General features: G+C 44.9%; 2 protein-coding genes across 2 annotated transcripts; one reads left to right on the top strand and one right to left on the bottom strand.

Moving 5' to 3' along the window:
- Positions 1–352: 352 nt before the first annotated feature.
- Positions 353–2,270, bottom strand: LOC104678511 (C-C motif chemokine 4-like). The gene is made up of 3 exons (XM_010383831.2): positions 1,959–2,270; positions 1,284–1,398; positions 353–695 (listed from the first exon to the last, which is right to left on the bottom strand). Exons 1-3 carry the CDS (start codon positions 2,032–2,034, stop codon positions 608–610), a joined length of 279 nt encoding a protein of 92 aa, XP_010382133.2. The 5' UTR covers positions 2,035–2,270; the 3' UTR covers positions 353–607.
- A 16,646-nt stretch (positions 2,271–18,916) lies between these two features.
- LOC115894708 (C-C motif chemokine 3-like 1) lies at positions 18,917–20,882 on the top strand. The gene is made up of 3 exons (XM_030922470.1): positions 18,917–19,157; positions 19,848–19,962; positions 20,380–20,882. The coding sequence occupies exons 1-3, from the start codon at positions 19,082–19,084 to the stop codon at positions 20,468–20,470; spliced, it is 282 nt and encodes a 93-aa protein (XP_030778330.1). The 5' UTR covers positions 18,917–19,081; the 3' UTR covers positions 20,471–20,882.
- The last annotated feature ends 1,232 nt before the right edge of the window (positions 20,883–22,114 follow it).

Here is a 22,114-nt window from a genome sequence, read left to right as displayed (position 1 = left end):
TTACAACTTCCCCTCAAGATGTTGAAATGACAAGCTCCTTTTTTGGGGCATTCTTTCATGACACTCCCCAAGCCGACCTACGAGTCTCAACAAGTCACTTCACCTCTCTGTGCCTCTGTTTCCTTAACTGTGAAACTGGGGACAACAGGGTGTTAAAACCCTTGTTGAAAGTACGCAGTGAGATGTATGAAGAGTGCTCAGCCCAGAGCTCATATTAAGGATGCAGCAATTGCTCATTCTTATTCCTTTTGGAGACTGTAGTTTGCCCCCCCTTACCCCCAAATCAAATTAAAATCACAAAGAAACTGTCTGTATTTTATTTTAAAGTTTTATTATGAAAATACATGGAATTAACAGTGTTATCCATATATTTGCAACAGCAGAGAAACAGTGACGGTGGACCATCCCCATAGGAGACACTTTGGCTAAACAAATATAAATAATGGAAATAACATCTAATACAATAATACAGCACATTAAAAAAGATTAAATTAAGAGAAGGGACAGGAACTGCGGAGAGGAGTCCTGAGTATGGAGGAGATGCGTCTCATGGAGAAGCATCCAGGCTCAGGTGACCTTCCCTGAAGACTTCCTGTCTCTGAGCAGCTCAGTTCAGTTCCAGGTCATACACATACTCCTGGACCCAGGTCTCACTGGGGTCAGCGCAGACTTGCTTGCCTCTTTTGGTCTGGAATCTGTAGAACAAGAAGCAGACAGATGAGAATCCCATGAAACCTTTGAGGTCATCTGGCTTTTTCCCTTGCCTGTGGTCAGCATCTTCCTCTGCCTGACCATGGTCCATGTGGGCAGCTCTGGTGCATGGGATCCTTCCTGGGGCAGCGCTGGAACCAGACTCCCTGTAACTTCCACCCACTGGAGTTAGCTGTGGGCTCCAGGGGTTTCCCAGATTAGGAACCAGTGGGCATTGCAATCAATATGAATGTCTCCCTATTCCTTGCCAGCCTGGCAGTGACTCTTCCACATGTCTTTCTAGCACAGTTTAAGAAATCGGTCCCTATCTCATGTGACCTGTCTGACTTCCCCTGCTTTCCTGTCCTCTGGATAACTTCCTCCCTAGGAACCCCCTTCTCTCTTGGCTCCCACTCAGCCTGCCTTCAACACTTGAAAAGTGAGTTCATGACCTGTGTCCTCACTGCTCTCAGGGAAGGCTTCAGCCCTGAGAGCTGACTCCCCAGTGCTTAATCAGCCCCTCCCCAAAAAAGGCCCCTTTAAAATCAGCCCTCACCCTTGCCTCCCAGAGGAGCCCAGGGGTTAATACTCACACCACAGCAGGCTGGGAGCAGAGGCTGCTGGTCTCGTAGTAATCTACCACAAAGTTGCGAGGAAGCTTCCTCACGGTGTAAGAAAAGCAGCAGGAGGTGGGAGGGTCTGAGCCCACTGAAAGGAAAGGCCAGGGTGAGATCAACACTGCACATGGGAGCTGTTTATTTTGGCTTCTAATTTTGCGTCTTCATTGAGCATCCCTGTGGAGCTACCAGAACCCCAAAGAAGGTCCCTTGTATCCATTCCCACCTAACCTGAGCAGGACTCTTATTCTGAATAGTGGATCTTCAGAGAAGAGCAAGAAAGAAATCTAGAAGATTGGAACCGGACTCAGTCTCAGAACACATCGCACTCCCTTCATGTGACAGATGGGAAAACCAAGGCACAGAGAGGGACAGGGGCTTGCTTGAACAAGTAATTAGAGGCAGAGCCAATTCAACAGTCTGACTTCCAGCCCATCCTTTTCCTCTGCTGGTTGCTAATTCTTGAGAAAGTAAGAACTTGAATGTTATTGAATATCTACTAGACTCTACATTTAGTGCAGACTTCGTGGCAATCTTCCTAGCTGCCTTTTGTCCCATCCCCAGATCCCACTGTTTGACCAGCCACAACTAGAAAAAAAGACTCTGCCTACACCTTGGCTCTGGAAATAGCAGCTGCAAAAGTAGACTTACTTGGTGCTGAGAATGCTGGAGAGCAGAAGGTAGCTACTAGCACGAGGAGAGACAGGACAGTCACGCACAGCTTCATGGTGTTGGTGGAAGAGAGGTTTTCTCAGAGGTGAGGCTACAGAACTCAGAAGCTTCAGAACCCAGCTGTGTCCTGTGCTGATACTAAGTTGGGAATCTTTTTATAAGGACTGTGAGGCCTGGGACAAATGTGAGGGCTCAGCAGAGTGAGTGGAATTTCCATGGTAGAGATGATGTCATGGCTCCTGAAGCTAGCTGAGTGACGAGTTCCTCTCAATCTCTCTTCCCCAGGGCAATGTCATCATAGAGGAAAGATGAGGGAACTGCAGGCTAGAAGAAAAGGGAAGTGGTACAACCAAAGGAAGGGACCGAGACTTGGGGGGAGAGTTGCAAACCACAGAGGAAAGATGAAATGTTCACACCTGCTATAAGTGGCTTGTAGACAAGAACTGTGCTGCTCTTGGTGATTGGCGCCCCCAGACGCTGGAGGGTTCATGTCAGTCTTTCCAGGCTGTCCACAAGCCTGGCCCCAAGAACAAAGGGGAGAGCCAGGACCCCCCCCCCATCTCCTTCCTGTGCTTTGATCTGCTGAGCTGATTGTCACTGAATTTTGTGTCCTGTATGTTTCCTTGGGCATGAAGAGTCCAGCATTGGATGTGCAGAGGGACTTAGCAGGGTTACTTAGCAACATTTGTAACTTCTTATTGGACACTTAGCATGTACCTGGCACTGGGAAAGCTGTCTTACACATATCATATCTAATCCTACCATAGCCCTGAGCAAGGGTGTGTCATCTCATTTTATAGATAAGGCAATTGAGGATCAGAGAGTGGTCCACTGATGTGCTCAGTGTCATAGAGCTGATGAGTGGCACTGCCAAATCTGAATCAAGATTCATCTGATTCCAAAGTCCGTTTTCTTTCCATGCTGTAGTCTCCAGAATAAACATAGAGTGTGACCACAAAGAGAAACCGCTGACTGATAGACTGCTAGGAGCTATTCCACACTCAAAGACCAATTGCACTCAAACTTAATTCAGGAAAGAGATAGCGCCAGTCTGTCCTAGAACAAGAGAAGAAATAAAGATTTCAGGATATTTTCTTGGACCAACAAAAGAACAGGACATATAAACCAGTAAGAATCGAGTTTGAGACCTAGAGAATGTTCTTCTAGTATAAAAACAGGACTGAACTGGGTGCAGTGGCTCACACCTGTAATCCAGCACTTTGGGAGGCCAAGGCAGGATGGATTGCTTGAGCCCAGAAGTTCGAGACCAGCCTGGGCAACATGGTAAAACCCTGTCTCTACAAAAAAAAAAAAAAAAAAAAAAAAAATACCAAAAACAATTTGGCTGGGAGTGGTGATGCACACCTGTAGTCCCAGCTGCTCAGGAGGCTGAGGTGGGAGGATCACCTGAGCCCAGGAAAGTCCAGGCTGCAGTGAGTGGTAATTGTGCCACTGCACAATGACCAGCTTGGGTGACAGAACGAGAGCCTACCTCAAAAACAAAGCAAAGCAAAACAAAACAGAACTGTATACTTAGTAATGAGTTTATCCATGTTACAGACAAAATATGTAAACTAAGAATGTGGGTGTGTCCCAACCAGTCCATAGGGAATGTCCGTGCTTATGTTAAGCCCTGGCTGGTTTGACAGCTGCTGGGCACCTGTACAGAAGATTACAAAGGCCCTGAATACAGGAGTGTGTGAAGTTGGGCAAATGAGGTGAATGAGGATAATTGGATCAAGATCTCTATATGCCTTTAGCTCTACTACCCTAACCCGCCTGCTTACCCCTAACCCCACTCTTCTCTGAGAAAGAAAAAAGAAGAGTAGGCTGGGAGCGGTGGCTCAAGCCTGTAATCCCAGCACTTTGGGAGGCCAAGGCATGTGGATCACAAGGTCAGGAGATTGAGACCATCCTGGCTAACATGGTGAAATCTTGTCTCTACTAAAAATACAAAAAATTCGCCAGGTGTGGTGGCAGGCACCTGTAGTCCCAGCTACTCAGGAGGCTGAGGCAGGAGAATGGTGTGAACCCAGAAGGCAGAGATTGCAGTGAGCCGAAATCATGCCACTGCACTCCAGCCTGGGCAACGGAGTGAGACTCCGTATCAAAAAAAAAAAAAAAAAAAAAAAAAAAAAAAAGAAGAGTAAAAAGAAGGAGCCATGACTTCAAACTATACTACAGGGCTACAGTAACCAAAACAGCATGGTACTGGTACAAAAACAGACACATAGACCAATAGAACAAAATAGAGAGCTCAGAAATAATGCTGCATACCTGCAACCATCTGATTTTTGACAAAGTTAACAAAAACAAGCAATGGGGAAAGGACTTCCCATTCAATAAATGATACTGGGATAATTGGTTAGCCATATGCAAAAGATTGAAACTGGATTCCTTCCTTACACTGTGTATAAAAATCAACTCACAATGGATTAAATACTTAAATGCAAAACCGAAAATTGTAAAACTATAAAAAATATGATATCCTGTAAGATAACCTAGACAATACCATTCTGGCCATAGGATCTGGCAGAGATTTCATGATGAAGATGCCAAAAGCAAATTCCAACAAAATCAAAAACTGACAAATGGGATCTAATTAAACTAAAGAGATTCTGCACAGCAAAAAAAAAATTATCAGCAAAGTAAAGGGAACGTACAGAATGGGAGAAAATATTTACAAACTATGCGTCTGACAAAGGTCTAGTATCCGGAATCTATAGGGAACTTAAACAAATGCACAAGCAAAATACAAACAACTCCATTAAAAAGTGGGCAATGAACATAAACAGATACATTTCAAAAGAAGACATACATGCGGCCAATAAACATACAAAAAAGTGCTCAACACCACTAATCATTAGAGAAATGCAAATCAAAACCACAGTGAGATACTGTCTCAAACCAGTCTGGATGGCTATTTTTAAAAAGTCAAAAAATAACAGATGCTGGTGAAGTTGCAGAGAAAAGGAACACTTATACACTGCTGGTGGGAATGTAAATTAGTTCAGCCATTGTGGGGAGCAGTTTGGTGGTTTCTAAAAGAACTTAAAACAGAACTACCATTCGACCCAGCAATCCCATTATTGGGTATATACCCAAAGGAATAGAAATCGTTCTACCATAAAGACATGTGCACAGGTATTTCATTGCAACACTATTCACAATAGCAAAGACATGGAATCAACCTAAATGCCCATCGATGATAGACCGGATAAAGAAAATGTGGTATATATACTTCTCAGTCATTAAAAAAAGAACAAGATCATGCCCTTTGTAGCAACATGGATGGAGCTGGAGGCCATTATCCTAAGTGAACTAATGCAGGAACAGAAAACCAAATACTGCATGTTCTCACTTATAAGTGGAAGCTAAACACTGAGTACACATGGACACAAAGAAGGGAACAGCAGGCACTGGAGCCGACTCAAGGGTGAAGGGTGGGAGGAGGGAGAGGGTTAAAAAAATTACCTATCGGATACTATGCTTATTACCTGGGTGATGAAATAATCCGTACACCAAACTCCCACAACACGCAATTTACCTATATAACAAACTTGCAAGCCTCGAGGGCAAAGAGGTAAACAGGGGTCAAGCTACAGAGAAGCTTCCATTTCGTGCCAGAAATGATGAAGAATGTTTGCAAGATTTTAAAAGGAGAGAAACAGAGAATGATTTTGAGCTTTAGCAAAATTATATTAGTGCTGTATCATGGGATAGATTAAAAAGAGACAAAACTAGGCCAGGCATGGTGGCTCACACCTGTAATCCCAGCACTTTGGGAGGCCAAAGCAGGCAGATCACTTGAGGCCAGGAGTTCAAGACCAACCTGGCCTACATGGTGAAACCACATCTCCACGAAAAACACAAAAAATTAGTCGGGCATGGTGGCACATGAGTATAATCCCAGCTGCTCGGGAGGCTGAGGCACAAGAATTGCTTGAGCCTGGGAAGCCAAGGTTGTAGTGAACCAAGATCAGCCACTGCACTCCAGCCTGGGCCACAGAGTGAGACCTTGTCTCTAAATAAATAAATAAGAAAAGAAAAAAGAGTTGCTAGGACCCGCCTCTAGTTGTCATGGTGAGAAACCATAAGAACCTGACAGGCAGTGGGAATGGTGAGAGGCAGATGCACATAAAATTGAATGTAGACTAGAGTTGGCGATTGAATTGGTGTAGGAGATGACAGAGAAAGACGAGACAAGGGTGATTCTTGGCTTTCCAGCTTGTAATATTGATAGGAAGAGGCACTTTTTATTGTGTAGAAAATATGGAAAAGGGGGGACCGGGCGCGGTGGCTCAAGCCTGTAATCCCAGCACTTTGGGAGGCTGAGGCGGGAGGATCACGAGTTCAGGAGATCGAGACCATCCTGGCTAACACGGTGAAACTCCGTCTCTACTAAAAAATACAAAAAACTAGCCGGGCGAGGTGGTGGGCGCCTGTAGTCCCAGCTACTCGGGAGGCTGAGGCAGGAGAATGGCGTAAACCCGGGAGGCAGAGCTTGCAGTGAGCTGAGATCCGGCCACTGAACTCCAGACTGGGCGGCAGAGCGAGACTCCATCTCAAAACAAACAAACAATCAAACAAACAAAAAGAAAATATGGAAAAGGGGAAGCGACTGGGAGAGGGATTAGATCCAGTACCAAGACTTACGCCCTGACCTACTGCACACATGCAAGAAATGGCCAGAGAAAATAACAAGGACTTGGGACAGGAAACAACGGGCTGGCATCAGAAAGACATTGTCTGTCTAAGATGCAAGACAGGGGACTCCAGGCTGCTGCTTCTGCCTGCAGGAAAGGTGGGGCCCACACCTGCTGCAACCTGACCACGCAGACCACGTATGAGAAAAGGAGGTCAAAGCTGGGACAAACAGAATGTCACCACCAGTGAACCCATCCCTGGGGCGTCTGCTGCCAAAAGAGATGGCAGAGGGTGACCCCTGGGGAAGTGGAGCCTCGGGGCCAGAATCTGGAAGGAAAGTATTGCCCCGCGCCAGAGCATGGGCAGCAGCGCACAGTGGGGAGGCAAGCCAAATAGTGCAAGGCAAAGATGCCACAGAGGACAAACTGCTCAGCCAGGATTCCCCCGCGCTCGTGACTGGGACTGAGGTGGGGCCTCACAGAGGCTGAAATGAGTCAGAACTCTGGGACACAAATCAAAACCCTCCATGCTGAAGGGTCCGCAGTGTTGACTGCTGGCTACTTTCTGTCACCACCACCTAAGGAATCTTGGGTGGTTGGTTTCCCAAAGATCAAAACTGTGACACCATGGGTTTTCTTTCTCTTTCTTTCCTTTCCTTTCTTTCTTTTTCTTTCTTTCTTTCTTTCTTTCCTTCCTTTCTTTCTTTCCTTTCTTTCTTTTTTTCTTTTCTTCCTTCCTTCCTTTCCTTTCCTTCTTCCTTTCCTCCTTCTTTTCCTCCTGCCTTCCTTTCTCTCTCTCCCCTTCTTTCTCTTTCTTTCTTCTTTCTTTTTCTTTCTTCTCTTTCTTTCTTCTTCTTTGCTTAGGCCATTATCCTAAGCAAACTAACACAGGAAGAGAAAATCAAATACTGCATGTTCTCATTTATAAGTGGAAGCTAAACATTGAATACACATGGATACAAAGAAGGAAACAGCAGGCACCAGGGATACAAGTTAAGAAAAAAAAAAAAGGGGGACCTACAGCATCTGGAAGCCTAGGAGGGGTAGGAGCAGCATCCTGGGGTCCTTCAGGGTCATTACATAAAGCACAAGGTCATCCTACCTCAGCATTCTCCCTCACTCCCCCACCTGCACACACAAGCTGCACATCTCTCCTCTGTTCTCTCCCCATTTCTTTGTACAGCTCTTGCTTCAAATGTTGTGATCTTCTCCAAGACTCTCGCCCCTGGCTGCTGTAATGTTCTGTGTTCCCTGATAGCACATGTGTTAGTATCTCTCCTGGCCTTTCCTAGTTGGTGCAGTTCCTAGTTGGTGCAGTTTCATCTTCATGCATTAAGGACCTTACTTTAAGGGAAGCAGAATGTGTCTCATGTTCTCTGGATTCACACAGACTTCGTTATCTATGACATTTTTATTCAACCCAGTGTACTAACCATCTGTTGCTTGTCAGGGCAGACAGAGCTGAGTGAAGCCCCCATCCCTGCCTTCGAAGAGTTCCATGTCTAGTGATGGCATTGACAGTGACAGAAATAACTATGCCATGAGGTGGAATAAGCCTAAGTGTCATGTCAGAGGAAGAAACAAAGTGTCAGGAAGCCTGAAGGATGGAGAAGGCTGTCTCTCAGCTGTAGATGAGTTGTTCCAAGTTAAGTCTCAATCCCCACCAGAGCAGCTGTCTGAATGAGCAGGGTGGAGGGGTTAGGAGGATGCCTGTTCTGGGTTTCAGGAGATTAATGATTGATAAAATGGGTGATTAGTCATCATTGAGCCACACAATGAGTTTGTCTGTTGATTTTTGTTTCCTAGCCTTGATCTGATCTTTGGCTCATGGGAGTAAAATGTTTTGAGGGATCTTCATGAAGATCCTAACAACAATACTGTGTCTGCACCAGTGGAAGTCCACACTGAGAGTAAAATGGACTTGTATGATTTTTTTCAGCAATATTAACTTACCCCTACCCCCAACAAGATTTAGGCACTGGTGCCATTTAGAACTCCTGGAGGGCACATGTGGAGACTGGAAAGCCAAGGGGAGCCAATAAACAAATGACTCTCAAATACATGACAAAAAATATGCTCATCTTCTCTAGAGAAACTTCCCTGACCTTTTCCCAAGTGAATCCTGTATCCTTCCCTGTGCCCCTACAGTCTCCTGAACTACTTCCCTCTTACCACCTATCACATATTGATCTATTCATGTGGTTGCCTCCCCAACTAGAAAGTGAGCTCCTTGATGCAGAAACTGTGTTATGCTTATCTCCATGGAGGGGATGTGATGAGTAATATGGACTCAAGATGTGAACCCCTATATAGCCAAATGAGTAAGCTGAGTATGAGTGAACTGGGTGTTCTGACACTCCACCCAAAAGGTGATTCCTCAGCCCTGATAGTGTGGTACTTCCCCTTCTCCCCAACCCTCAACCCCCACATCCAGTAGTTTTATTATAATGGATACTATTCTTGGACTCAACTCTTTGTAACTCAGGGTTGCAAGAAGTGACAGCAAGGCTCATCCATGGTTCCAGGGAGCTCCATTTAGAGGGCCACCCCCTCACCCCTGAGCAAGGAAGCCCTTCTTTCCCCCTCACTTGTGGTCATCTAGAGGTTTCCCTCCACATCCTTGACCACCACTATATTCGTAACTCCATTCTGGGCATTTTTACATTTGTCTTACCATGTTAGCCTCAACCTCCCAGGCTGCAGGCAGGCCAAGCAAGCCACAGCAGTAACCTAACCTTGAAAATACCCTGGTATTTTTCATTTTCCTCAGCATATCTGTGGCCTGTAGTTTTACCTGATCCCAATCTGTTTTGCCACTGTACAGATTAGGAAAGCAAAACCTAGAGAAGTGAAAAGACCTCATCAAGATCACACAGGCATGCATGTCAAGAACCAGGGTCTTCGACTCTCAGTTCAGAGATCACCAGAGTCCCTCTACAGGTATGACCTTCTGAGATTACACATGCAGGCAATCTCTGTTAATAACAGACTCTCAGAAGAGATTACCAAAGTGCTTAGGAGCAGAGTAGAGAGGCAGTCAATCTGGACATACTGGCCTCTCCTAGAGTGTTAAGGAGACACCTGAGTGTCAGGGCCAAGAGGTGGCCTCCAGGAAGTGGATGCCTAGAACCAGAGAACCCTGGAGGGCAAATGTGGGGACTGGAAAGCCAAGGAGAGCTGGAACATAGGGTCATTTTGCCAAGATAATAAACCAAAAAGAGGCAAATCCTGTGGTTTTGCCAGTATGGTATCCAAGTCACTTTGGGGGAAATGGGAGCAGAAGCTGAATTGTGGCTTGAAGAAACAAGTACACAATTATCCAGAGTGCAGAATTCTTCAGGATGAAATCTATAGTGTTGTGGTAAACTGAGGAATGAAGAGACCAATATGGGAGAACAGGAGGATATTTATTTTAAGGTGTGCACTGGCTCCGTGAATTCATATCCAAAAAGCTGAGCATTTCAACAAAGACAGAGCAGGGTTTTACAAGCAGGCTTACAGAAGCAAAGCAAAAGCAGCAAATCACATAATGATAGGTCACGTAATCTACAGCACAGCATAACTTGTGGCCTTGCTTAGCTGGTGGCCTTGCAGCTGCATGAAAGAAAAACAATAACTGGCTAAATACAGACATTTGTCCCTTTTTTTCTTCACTCTTGTTATGGAGAGGGGGGTCTGGAGCCCGTTCCTTTGGCTTCGACTTCTCGGACAACATTATCTTATAACTGTCCTTGAAGTGAGCTTGCTAGGCAGAGGAAAACTTGTTCTTCTTTACTTTTTAACCCTTGCCTTGCCTGTTACTTTTCTTGGAGTGAATGAGTGCATATTTATGTTTTAAATTTCTGCCTCAGTAGGACAGTGAGCAGTTGGAGCAGCTCATCAGTGACTGCCACACTCTGACTATGGAGCTGGCCGGCCATGCTCTTCTTACCGTGGAAATGGACCTTGGTCTCCTGCCACAGCCTGCTCTTAGTTGTGAAAGGTAGAGGTCAGGAACTTCAGGAGATGTCAAATTCCTGAGAGAGGGGTAAAGCCTCACCAGCATCCATGAGGTCAAGAAAGCTTTCAGTATTTCTTGTGAAGCATCTTCCTTCCAATTGTTTCTGGCCTCTTTCCATGCAGGTCATAGGGAATACTCCAGCAAGAGATGAACATAATTCAGTAAAGCTTTATTGAGTACCTTCTGTGTGACAGGCATTGTGTCCGAGGCTGAGGGTATGCACTTTAGATGGCGGTAGTGAAGTGTTAAGAAAGGATTCCAAAAAATATGAGATCTGGGTTTTTTTCTTTTTGAAAAAAAATTGATGGCCAGGGTGCGGGCTCATGCCTATAATCCCAGCACTTTTGGAGGCTGAGGTGGGTGTATCATCTGAGATCAGGAGCTTGAGAATAGCCTGGCCAACGTAGTGAAACCCCATCTCTACTAAAACTACAAAAACAGTTTGGTGTGGTGGCACACACCTGTAGTCCCAGCTATTCGGGAGGCTAAGGCATGAGAATCTCTTGAACTTGGAAGGTGGAGATTGCAGTTGAGCCGAGATCACACCACTGCACTCCAGCCTGGGTGAGAGAGTGAGACTCTGTCTCAAAAAAAACACAAAATGTTTGTTTTCCTTTATAGAAAGTAGACATAGTCATTGTACAAAATTGAGAAAATATAGGGAGGCATATGTAAGAAAATTGAAATTGCCCTATCATTCTGTACCTAGTTTTATATTTCACTATTGGTACTTACTATCTTTCATGAACTGGTATATCTTATTATTGCTACTTAATCTTCTTCTGTGTCATTACAAACTTAAATATTACTCAAAAATGGCATGAGTATATGCATGATATTTAATTGCATAGATATACCAAAAGTTGTATTTAATCATTGTGCTATTCACATCAGTCCATTTACACGGCTCTAACTATTCTCTTTTATAGGTTGAACTGAGATTAGCCAGGCAAAGAGAGAGACAGGGGTATACAGGCAAAGAACAAGAGACCTGCACTTGCTTTTGATGTAAAATGGATATATTGAAATATTTCAATAATAATAAAATGGTAATAGTAATAATAGTAGATAGCAGTTAACACAGCACTTACTGTGAACCAGTAATGTTCTCTGCCTCTCATAGATATTAATGCATTTAATCCTCACAGTGGCCCTCTGAGGTAGGTGCTGTAACTATCCCCTTTCACACAGGAGGAAACTGAAGCACAGAGAGGTATGTAACCTATGGAAAAACACACAGCTGACACACAACAGATTTGAAACTGAAGCCAAGAAGTCTGGCTCTAGAGCATGAATAAATCAGAAAAGGGAAGTGTGCTGTATTATAAATTTATGTTAAAAGCATAACAACCAAAGTTTCTGTTATTCTGGTGTAAAATGTCTTTTCTGTTTTGCATTTTGCCTGTCTTTGAACAGCAAGATCCATGGATTTCTCTCTTTTTCTTAGAAAATTTGAGGAATTACAGGCTGGGCTTGGTGGCTCAAGCCTATAATCCCAGCACGTTGGAAGGCCAATGTGGGTGGATCACTTGAGGTCAGGAGTTTGGGACCAGCCTGGCCAACATGGTGAAACCGTGTCTCTACAAACAATACAAAAATTAGCCAGGCGTGGTGGCACATGCCTGTAATCACAGCTACTTGGGAGGCTGAGGCAGGAGAATCACTTGAACCCGGGGGGAGGAGGAGCAGGAGGCAGAAGTTGCAGTGAGCTGAGATGGCCCCACTGCACTCCAGCCTGGGCAACAGAGCAAGACTCCCTAAAAAAAAAAAAAAAAAAAAAAGAAAGAAAGAAAAGAAAAAATTGGAAATTACATAGTGTTTTTCCTTAATTGTCCTAAATATGAATCCCTGCAGTTGTCATGGGATGGGCCCACATTCATAGTATTTCACTCTGCCCTGTGGTTTACAAGAAGGGGAAATTGTGCTTTACCAAGTGGGCACCTCCTTCATTAAAAACAGGGAAGAGAGCTGCACATTTAAGGGACCACAGGTAGTGCCAAAAGGCTAAGTCTTGGTTATCAGGAAGTCTCAGCGTGGCAAGCCACGAGGCCAGAGAGTAGACAGGGGTCAGGTTACAGAGAAGCTTCCATTTCATGCCAGAGAGTAGACAGGGGTCAGGGTACAGAGAAGCTTCCATTTCATGCCAGAAACGATGCAGAATGTTTGCAAGATTTTAAAAAGAGAGAAACAGAATGATTTTGAGCTTTAGCAAAATTATATTGGATGCTGTATGGTGGGATACATTAAAAAGAGATAAAACTAGGCCGGGCATGGTGGCTTGTGTCTGTAATCCCAGCACTTTGGGAGGCTGAAGCAGGCAGATCTTTTGAGACCAGGAGTTCAAGATTAACCTGGCCAACATGGTGAAACCCCATCTCCGTGAAAAATACAAAAAATTAGCTGAGTGTGGTGGCTCATGCCTGTAATCCCAGCTACTCGGGAGGCTGAGGCACAAGAACTGCGTGAGCCTGGGAGGCAGAGGTTGCAGTGAGCCAAGATCGAGCCACTGCACTCCAGCCTGGGCCACAGAGTAAGACCTTGTCTCAAACAAATAAATAAATAAATAAGAGACAAAACTTGAAGAAAAAACAGTTGCTAGGACACTCTTCTAGTTGTCGTGGTGAGAATCCGTAAGAACCTGACCTAAGACACAGCAGTGGGAATGGTGAGAGGCAGACGCACCTAAAATTGAACATAGACTAGAGTTGGTGATTGAACAGGTGTAGGAGATGACAGAGAAAGAGGAGACAAGGGTGACTCTCAGCTTTCTGTCTTGGAAGATTGACAGGAAGAGACACTTTTTATTGGGTAGAGAATATGGAAGAAGAGGCAAGGGACCAGGAGAGGGATCAGATCCAGTACCAAGACACACGTCCTGACCTACTGCACACATGCAAGAAATGGCCAGAGAAAATAACAAGGACTCGGGACAGGAAACAAGGGGCTGGCTGTGGAAAGAGGAGGCTGTGTCAATGAGACATTGTCTGTCTAAGATGCAAGACAGGGGACTCCAGGCTGCTGCTTCTGCCTGCAGGAAAGGCGGGGCCCACACCTGCTGCAACCTGACCATGCAGACCACATATGAGAAAAGGAGGCCAAAGCTGGGCCAAACAGGGTGTCATCATCAGTGAACCCATCCCTGGGGCACCTGCTGCCAAAGGAGCTAGCAGAGGGGGATGCTTGAGGAAGTGGAGCCTTGGGGCCAGAATCTGGAAGGAAAGCAATGCCCTGCACTAGAAATCATGGGCAGCAGCACACAGTAGGGAGGCAAGCTGAGCAGTGCAAGGCAAAGATGCCTCAGAGGACAAATTGCTCAGCCAGGATTCCCTGCACTCTGGACTGGGACGCTCTGCTGACCTGAGGTGGGGCCTCACAGAGGCTGAAATGAGCCAGAACGCTGGGACACAAATCAAATCCCTCCATGCTGAGGGTCCACAGTGTTGACTGCTGGCTACTTTCTGTCACCACCACCTGAGGAATCTTCGGTGGTCAGTTTCCCAAAGATCAAGACTGTGACACCATGGCTCCTTTCCTTCTCCCCTCCCCTCCCCTCCCCTCCCTTCCCCTCCCTTCCCTTCCTTTCCTTCTCTTTAAATCATAACCTTTTAGATCCAAGTTACTGAAAACTTCTTTCTATAAGTTTAATTTACATTTCTGTTTCAAATTGTATCGTTATTGGGACTCTCAATTCTGTCTCTCTCTCTTTTTTTTTTTTTTTTTCTGAGACAGAGTCTCCCTCTCACCTAGGCTGGAATGCAGTGGTGTGATCTCGGCTCACTGCAACCTCCTGGGTTCAGGTGATTCTCTTGCCTCCATCTCCCGAGTAGCTGGGACTACAGACATGTGCCACCACGCTCAGCTAATTTTTTGTATTTTTAGTAGAGACAGGGTTTCACCATGTTGACCAGCCTGGTCTCAAACTCCTGGCCTCAGGTGGTCTGCCTGCCTCGGCCTCCCAAAGTACTGGGATTACAGGAATGGAGCCACCATGCCTGGCTTCAATTCTCATTTTATTTAAAGATTCTTCCTTGGCTCTGGAGACCTGTCACACTTCTGACTCTCTCTCCTGATTCTCTTCGTGTGTGTGTGTTTCTTTTACTTTAAGTTCAGGGATGCATGTGCATGTTTGTTACATACGTAAACTTGTGTCATGGCGGTTTGGTGTACAAATGATTTCATCACCCAGGTATTAAGCCTAGTACCCATTAGTTATTTTTCTGATCCTCTCCCTTCTCCCACTCACCATGGCCTTTCTTATCCTACCCTTCCCATTAGTATTTCAACTCCATAGTGAGAGTTCAGGCATAACACATGTTATTAGTCAAATCAGTGATTTATTTATTCATCAAATAGGTATTATGCTTCACTGTATGTCAGGCATTGTGGTTGTCGCTGGATATACACTGGTAACTAACACAGACAGTGGAATATAAAACTTACCAATTCCATCTGCATGACCCCAGGTTCATTATTTCAACTGGGAACATCAATTTACCACCCAGGAAATATCTAAGACACTCCCAACTCAACCCCATCCTGCATCTCCCTTACATTATTCATTCAAGGTATATAAATTAGGCACATGCTATGCATGCGACCGTATTTCCCTCCAAGCAAAAACACATGGCAAAGGGGTATATGTCCTGATTTGGGGATTGATAGAGAAAGTCTTACAAATATATAAACACTGAGATAGAATTATATATTCAATAAATCACTTTATTAAAAAGAACACAATAAGAGATAGAGACTAGGTCTGGAGGCTCATCATGTTGTAATCATCATGTGCTAGGATTTGGTTTAAATCAACCAACAAGACATGGTCTGAAGTTGGTTTACGATCTGAGAAGACACTCTAAAAAATCTGCCATTATAGGATTGTTGTGAGGATCAAATATAATAAGTTGTGGTACAGAATGTATAGTGTGTGGTACCTAGAGTCAGACTACCTGGATTTGAATCCCTGCTTTGCTAGTCATCAGCTTTATGGCCTTAGGAAAATTGTTTAACTTCTATTTACTTTGGTTCAACTGAGAAAGTATAATGGTAACTAAATCATAGGGTTGTTTTGAAGAGTAACAGTTCAAACATGTAAATTATGGAAATTGGCACATGGTGGTCACTCAATAAATATTACTTATTGTGAACTAAAATTTGTGTAGTTGCTAATCCATTGTCAGTACGAAACAAAAGCTTGTTTCCAAACTCCCACATTGTCTTTATTAAACTGTAAATTTCTTGAGAAAAATAAACTAAAATAAAATCAGCTGGACATGGTCTAGATTTTTGAAGAGCAAATTACATAGATAACTAAATAACACACTGTGCAGTAATCACAGAGGCAGAGGATGCCCCTTATCAGAACACTGACTGATTCAGCAGTTTCCATTTCCTTTTCTGGCCCTCTGCAACTCACAGAAGCCAGCTCTCAGAAACGGAATCATGAGTACGGAGGGGGTTCCCCTAAGAAGTGAGTGAGGGAACGCAATTTGGGGTATCAACCGAGAGCTGGGAGGCAGAGGGCAGGGTGAGAAGGAGGCATTGCCTGTGATGTAGGTTTCTAATGAAACAAGTGGCAGAGATACCTTTATTTGGAATTGGTAGCAATAGGGGAAGACACGTGGATGCCAAAGCTCATGTGAAACCTACCACGGCCCCTGATCTTGCCTCTGCTTCTCCTCCCTCAGGACTGGCACTAGCCATCATTGGGGTGGGATGGAAACAGAGCTCATGTGTATTAAAAGACCTAACTCTACAGACACTTAGGAAGGACAGAATTCCAAAGGCGTGCTTCCACTTGGCTTCTGTCCTTCATTGTTCTCCAGCATCAAACATATCAACTCTAACCCCTTTGCGGCGAATTCAAGGCCGGTCCTGGTTTGGTCCCAATTTAGCTTTATCGTCCGTATTCATCCCCACTGCTCTGCAGCTCCACTGAAGCACCCCCTCTTTCCTCTGAGCCCACAATGTCACACCCAGGACTCTGCCTCAGCTGGGCCTCCACTGCCCACCCATCTATAGACGCCTAAATCCCGGGCAGTTATCCAGACACAACTAAAGTTCCATCCCTTCCATGAGGCCTTCCCCAACCCTCTGGTGGAAGGTCACTTCTTCCCCTCGTGGGGTTCTGAGCTTTCATTTCTTTTTCTACTAGGAGTCTTAGCACTTTCTGCTAAGTGCTACAATTACCTGTTCACATACTCTACCTGCCCCCATGAGACCAGGGGCATCTCAGAAACAAAGATCCTTAAAACTAACTAAATCTATTTCTCATTATAAAATGAGGTATGCTGATTGATTGTGAAAGAATAAAATAACAAAGTACGCAAAATTTTAAAAAGCATATAATCTGGCTGAGAAGGTAGAGACCGTTCCACTCCACTGAAATTATGTTTTGAAAAGGATAAGGAAAAACCTGCTTCAGTTGACATGATATATGTAAGTACAGTATAGGATCCTTAAAATGGTTCAAAGAAATGGCAAATCAAGACTTCATTTTGGCAAAGGCCATTGAACAGAAACTTTAGCATATTTATCAATAATTTCTTTCAGATTAAACAACTGACCACAATCCACTTTTCAACCAGTGATGTTGGAAATGTTTTAAAACAAAATTAGTTGATAAATTTGTGGGCTGACCAAGAAGGTAATAAAGTCTCACTAAATAAAATGAGAAAAATTCAGAAAAAGAAAAAAATAAGAAAATAAATCACCCATGGACCTAAGCACTGTTCATTCTTTAAGGCATGTATTTCCAAACTTTTTTATTTTCTCCATGCCTAGGGTTGGCATGGCATATATATATATATATATTTATAATACATATAAATAAATATATATTTATAATATATATATTTATACAGTTCTTCAAATTTTATAGAATTTGTATATTGTTGTATCTTGCTTTTTTTACCCACTGACATTATAAGCATATTTATGCCACTTCATTCATTTTAGGGACTTAATAATAAACGACCTAGTGGATAATTTATCATCCCCTGAAGGAGAGAAATTAGCTTTGCTGATCTTAGAGTTATAAATGATGCTGGGTCAGGTGTCTTTATGTTTGAAGATGGCTCCATATTTGGGTTGTTTCCAGAGAACTCTTTCCTAGAAATTTTTTTTTTTTTTTTTTGAGGTGGCGTCTCACTGTGTCACCCAGGCTGTAGTGCAGTGGCATCATCTCGGCTCACTGCAAGCTCCACCTTCCAGGTTCACGCCATTCTCCTGCCTCAGCCTCCCAAGTAGCTGGGACTACAGGCGCCTGCCACCACGCCCGGCTAATTTTTTTTTGTATTTTTAGTAGAGAGAGGGTTTCACCGTGTTAGCCAAGATGGTCTCAATCTCCTGACCTCATGATCCACCCACCTCAGCCTCCCAAAGTGCTGGGATTACAGGTGTGAGCCACCACACCCAGCCTCCTATAAATGTTTTTTCTAGGTTAATGGCTACAGATATTTCTAGGCACCTCACATAGTGACACCCACTTCTGAAGTATTTTTATGATCCACAACTAGCGTTTAACACAGTGCCCTAGTCACTCCAGTGACTAATAAATAGATAAATGACTGAAACGTGACCTCATGCTTTCTATTCCTCAGCTTTCATTCAGTTCCCTGCCTCTGGGTGGGGAGGGGGGGTGGTGGTGTAGCCCTCCACAGCATCAGCCCATCAACCCTACCCCTGTGGTTATAGCAGCTGAGGAAGCAGAATTGCAGCTCTGTGGGAAGAAATGGGACTGGAGAGTTCATGCATAGATCAGTTCTTTTTTTGAGGCAGAGTTTCGCTTTTGTTGCCCAATTTGGAGTCCAGTGGTATGATCTCGGCTCACCACAACCTCTGCCTCCCAGGTTCAAGCAATTCTCCTGCCTCAGCCTCCCGAGTAACTGGGACTACAGGCATGTGCCACCATGACCCACTACTTTTGTAATTTTAGGAGAGACATGATTTCTCCACATGGTCAGGTGGGTCTCGAACTCCTGACCTCAGGTGATGTGCCATCTCAGCCTCCCAAAGTGCTGGCATTACAGGCGTGAGCCACCATGTCTGGCCTCATAGACCAGTTCTTACGAGAAGGGATCGGCTAAGAATAGCCTTGGGTTGACACACACCCCTTTTCACACTCACAGGAGAAACCATTTCCCCATGAAGCTAGAACCAGTCATGAGTTGAGAGCTGAGAGTTAGAGAATCGCTCAGAGATGCTATTCTTGGATATCCTGAGCCCCTGTGGTCACCGGGGACCCTGGGTTGTGCAACACTCAGCATGACAGCATCACTATGCTTAAAAATTTCCCTCCTCACCCCCCAGATTCCATTTCCCCATCCGCCAGGGCTGCCTATAAAGAGAAGGAGAGATGGCTTCAGACTTCAGGAGGACACAGGCAGCAGAGAGTGGTCAGTCCCTTCTTGGCTGTGCTGACACTCGAGCCCACATTCCATCACCTGCTCAGAATCATGCAGGTCTCCACTGCTGCCCTTGCCGTCCTCCTCTGCACCGTGGCTCTCTGCAAGCAGGTCTTCTCTGCACCACGTGAGTCCGAGTTTCGTTGTGGGTTTCACCAGTCTCTGGCCATGGTTAGACCACATCAGTCTTTTCTTGTGGCCTGAGAGCCCCCAAGAGAAAACAGAACTTCTTAAAGGGCTGCCAAACACCTTGGTCTTTCCCTTCAAGACTTTTATTTTTATCTCTAGAAGGGGTCTTAGCTCTCCTAGTCTCCAGGTATGAGAATCTAGGCAGGGGCAGGGGAGTTACAGTCCCTTGTACAGATAGAAAAACAAGGTTGGAAACAAGTCAGTTTACAAGAGGCAGAATCCAGGGCTGGTTACTTCCCAGTGGGGTCTGTTCACTCTCCAGCTCACCCTAGGTCTCCCAGGAGCCCTGTCCCTTGGATGTCTTATGAGAGATGTCCAAGGCTTCTCTTGGGCTGGGGTCTGACTTCTTGAACCACATAAAATTCCCTGAAGAGAGCTGAGATAAGAGAACAGTCCATTCAGGTATCTGGATCACACAGAGAAACAGAGAACCCACTATGAAGAGTCAAGGGGAAAGAAGGAAATAGACAGAAACAAAGACAGAGACTTTTCTAGGCAAAAATGCCCAAATGCCTTCCAGTCACTTGGTCTGGGCAAGCCTGCCTTCCTCACCTGCTCGGAGATCAGAAGCTGCCTGGCCTTCTCTTCTGAGATGTGCCTCAAGCTCATTCTCTTCCTTTCTCCGCAGTTGCTGCCGACACGCCGACCTCCTGCTGCTTCAGCTACATCTCCCGACAGATTCCACAGAATTTCATAGCTGACTACTTTGAGACCAGCAGCCAGTGCTCCAAGCCCAGTGTCATGTAAGTGCCAGTCTTCCTGCTCGCCTCTAGGGAGGTAGGGAGGGTCGGGTGGGGGCAGAGACAGGCCAGAAGGCCATCCTGGAAAGGCCCAGTCTTCCAGAGCCTATCGGGGGTACAGGAAGCAGGGCTCCAAGGTGTGACCTGACTCGGGGCTGGAGTGGGGCAGGTGTTACAGAGTCAGGAAGGGCTGCCCCAGCCCGGAGGAAAGGGACAGGAAGAAGAAGGCAGCAGGACCCTCTGAGAGCCCCCCGCCCAGAGTCCCTGAGAGAAGCTCTCCAGACAGAGATAGGCAGGGGGTCACTGAGAGAGGAGCAGGCCCTGAGCTGCGCAGGACAGAGAGCGGATGGAGCGGCCACGGTAGGCCCAGGATTCCCCTGCTGGATTCCCCAGTGCTTAACCTTCCTCCCTTCTCCACAGCTTCCTAACCAAGAGAGGCCGGCAGGTCTGTGCTGACCCCAGTGAGGAGTGGGTCCAGAAATACGTCAGCGACCTGGAGCTGAGTGCCTGAGGGGTCCGGAAGCTTCGAGGCCCAGTGACCTCGGTGGACCCAGTGATGAGCGGGAGCCTGAGCCTTGGGAACATCCCTGTGACCTCCACAGCTACCTCTTCTATGGACTGGTTGTTGCCCAACAGCCACTGTGGGACTCTTTTTAACTTAAATTTTAATTTATTTATACTATTGAGTTTGTGTAATTTATTTTGGATTTCACAGTGTGTTTGTGATTGTTTGCTCTAAGAGTTCCCCTGTGCTCTCCCCCTTCCCTCACACTGTGTTTGGTGACAACTGAGTGGCTGTCATTGGCCTGCTGTAGGCAGTCGTGGTACCAAAGCCACCAGACTGACCAATGTGTATCGGATGCTTTTGTTCAGGGCTGTGATCGGCCTGGGGAAATAATAAAGATGCTCTTTTAAAAGGTAAACCAGTATTGAGTTTGGTTTTCTTTTTCTGACATATCAAAATCACTGGTTAAGAGGAATCATAGGCAAAGATTAGGAAGAGGTGAAATGGAGGGAAATTGGGAGAGATGGGGAGGGCTACCACAGAGTTATCCACTTTACGACGGAGGCACAGTTCTGGAACATTGAAACTACGAATATGTTATAACTCAAATCGTAATATGCATGCTCTAGGAGAGTTCACTACTTGAATGGACACCGTTAAGCTAAGTATTCTGTAGCGCATATTCATGATGAATCAAGCTTTTAATAGCAATTACGTACACTGTGGAGGCTTACTCCTACTGAGTGCTTTTTATGCATTGTTCATTTAATCTTACCAATGCAATAGTACAGCTTAGGTACTATTAATACCTCCATTTGACAGAAAAGTAACCCAGGGCTCAGAAAGGTTAGGCAACTTGGCTGAGGTTACACAGCATGTAAATGATCAATTGAGTTCCAAAACTGGACTTTTATTGAACTACAGACTATGCTCTTAACCACTGACCAAGGTATTTCCCAGAACATGATCCACCTATACTCAAATCTTACCCCATTCTTTAACAGATATTTCATCCATTGCAACCACTTTCTGGTCAGGATTCTGAGTTGACATAGGGTGTTTGAGAGTGACTATTTAAGCCACTTACATCAGGATCTTTAGGTGTAGACCTGGGAACTGGTATTTTTATCAAGCTCATGAGGTGTTCCATAGCCTGTTAATGACTGAGAGCCACTCTCCATAGAATTCACCACTGTTTTCTAAATCTGGTAAGTATCTGCATATGGCAACAGGTGTATTATACATTATTTCTCTAGAATCTACACTCTACAAAATAAATAGCTAATGTCAGAGAAGGAAAAGACAACCAACTTCTGTATGGAGCAGGATGCTGTCTACTGTGAAAGGTAAGTTACTTAATAGATGGATTGCTTGCATTATATGTACAAGAAGTGCATACTAAGCTAGGGTCCTTTTTGCAGAAGAAAGAGAAATTCGAAATGTTTGTGTGAAAACCAAACGTGTTAATTTTTATGAGCTATGCTTATTTCATTTTGTTTAAAATAATCTAATTTTTGTGTCCAAACATGTTTAGAGTTGTAGTGTTCAAACTCTTTAAAGCATAGTTAAACACCACTACTTAGCAAATATTAAAATGCACATACTATGCGACCTACATCCCGTTTGACCTGATCCCATTTCTAGGAATCT

This window comes from Rhinopithecus roxellana, chromosome 19 (genome assembly GCF_007565055.1).
Source record: "Rhinopithecus roxellana isolate Shanxi Qingling chromosome 19, ASM756505v1, whole genome shotgun sequence".
In the NCBI taxonomy this organism is placed as follows: domain Eukaryota; kingdom Metazoa; phylum Chordata; class Mammalia; order Primates; family Cercopithecidae; genus Rhinopithecus; species Rhinopithecus roxellana.
This window is presented reverse-complemented; position numbering and strand designations above follow the sequence as displayed.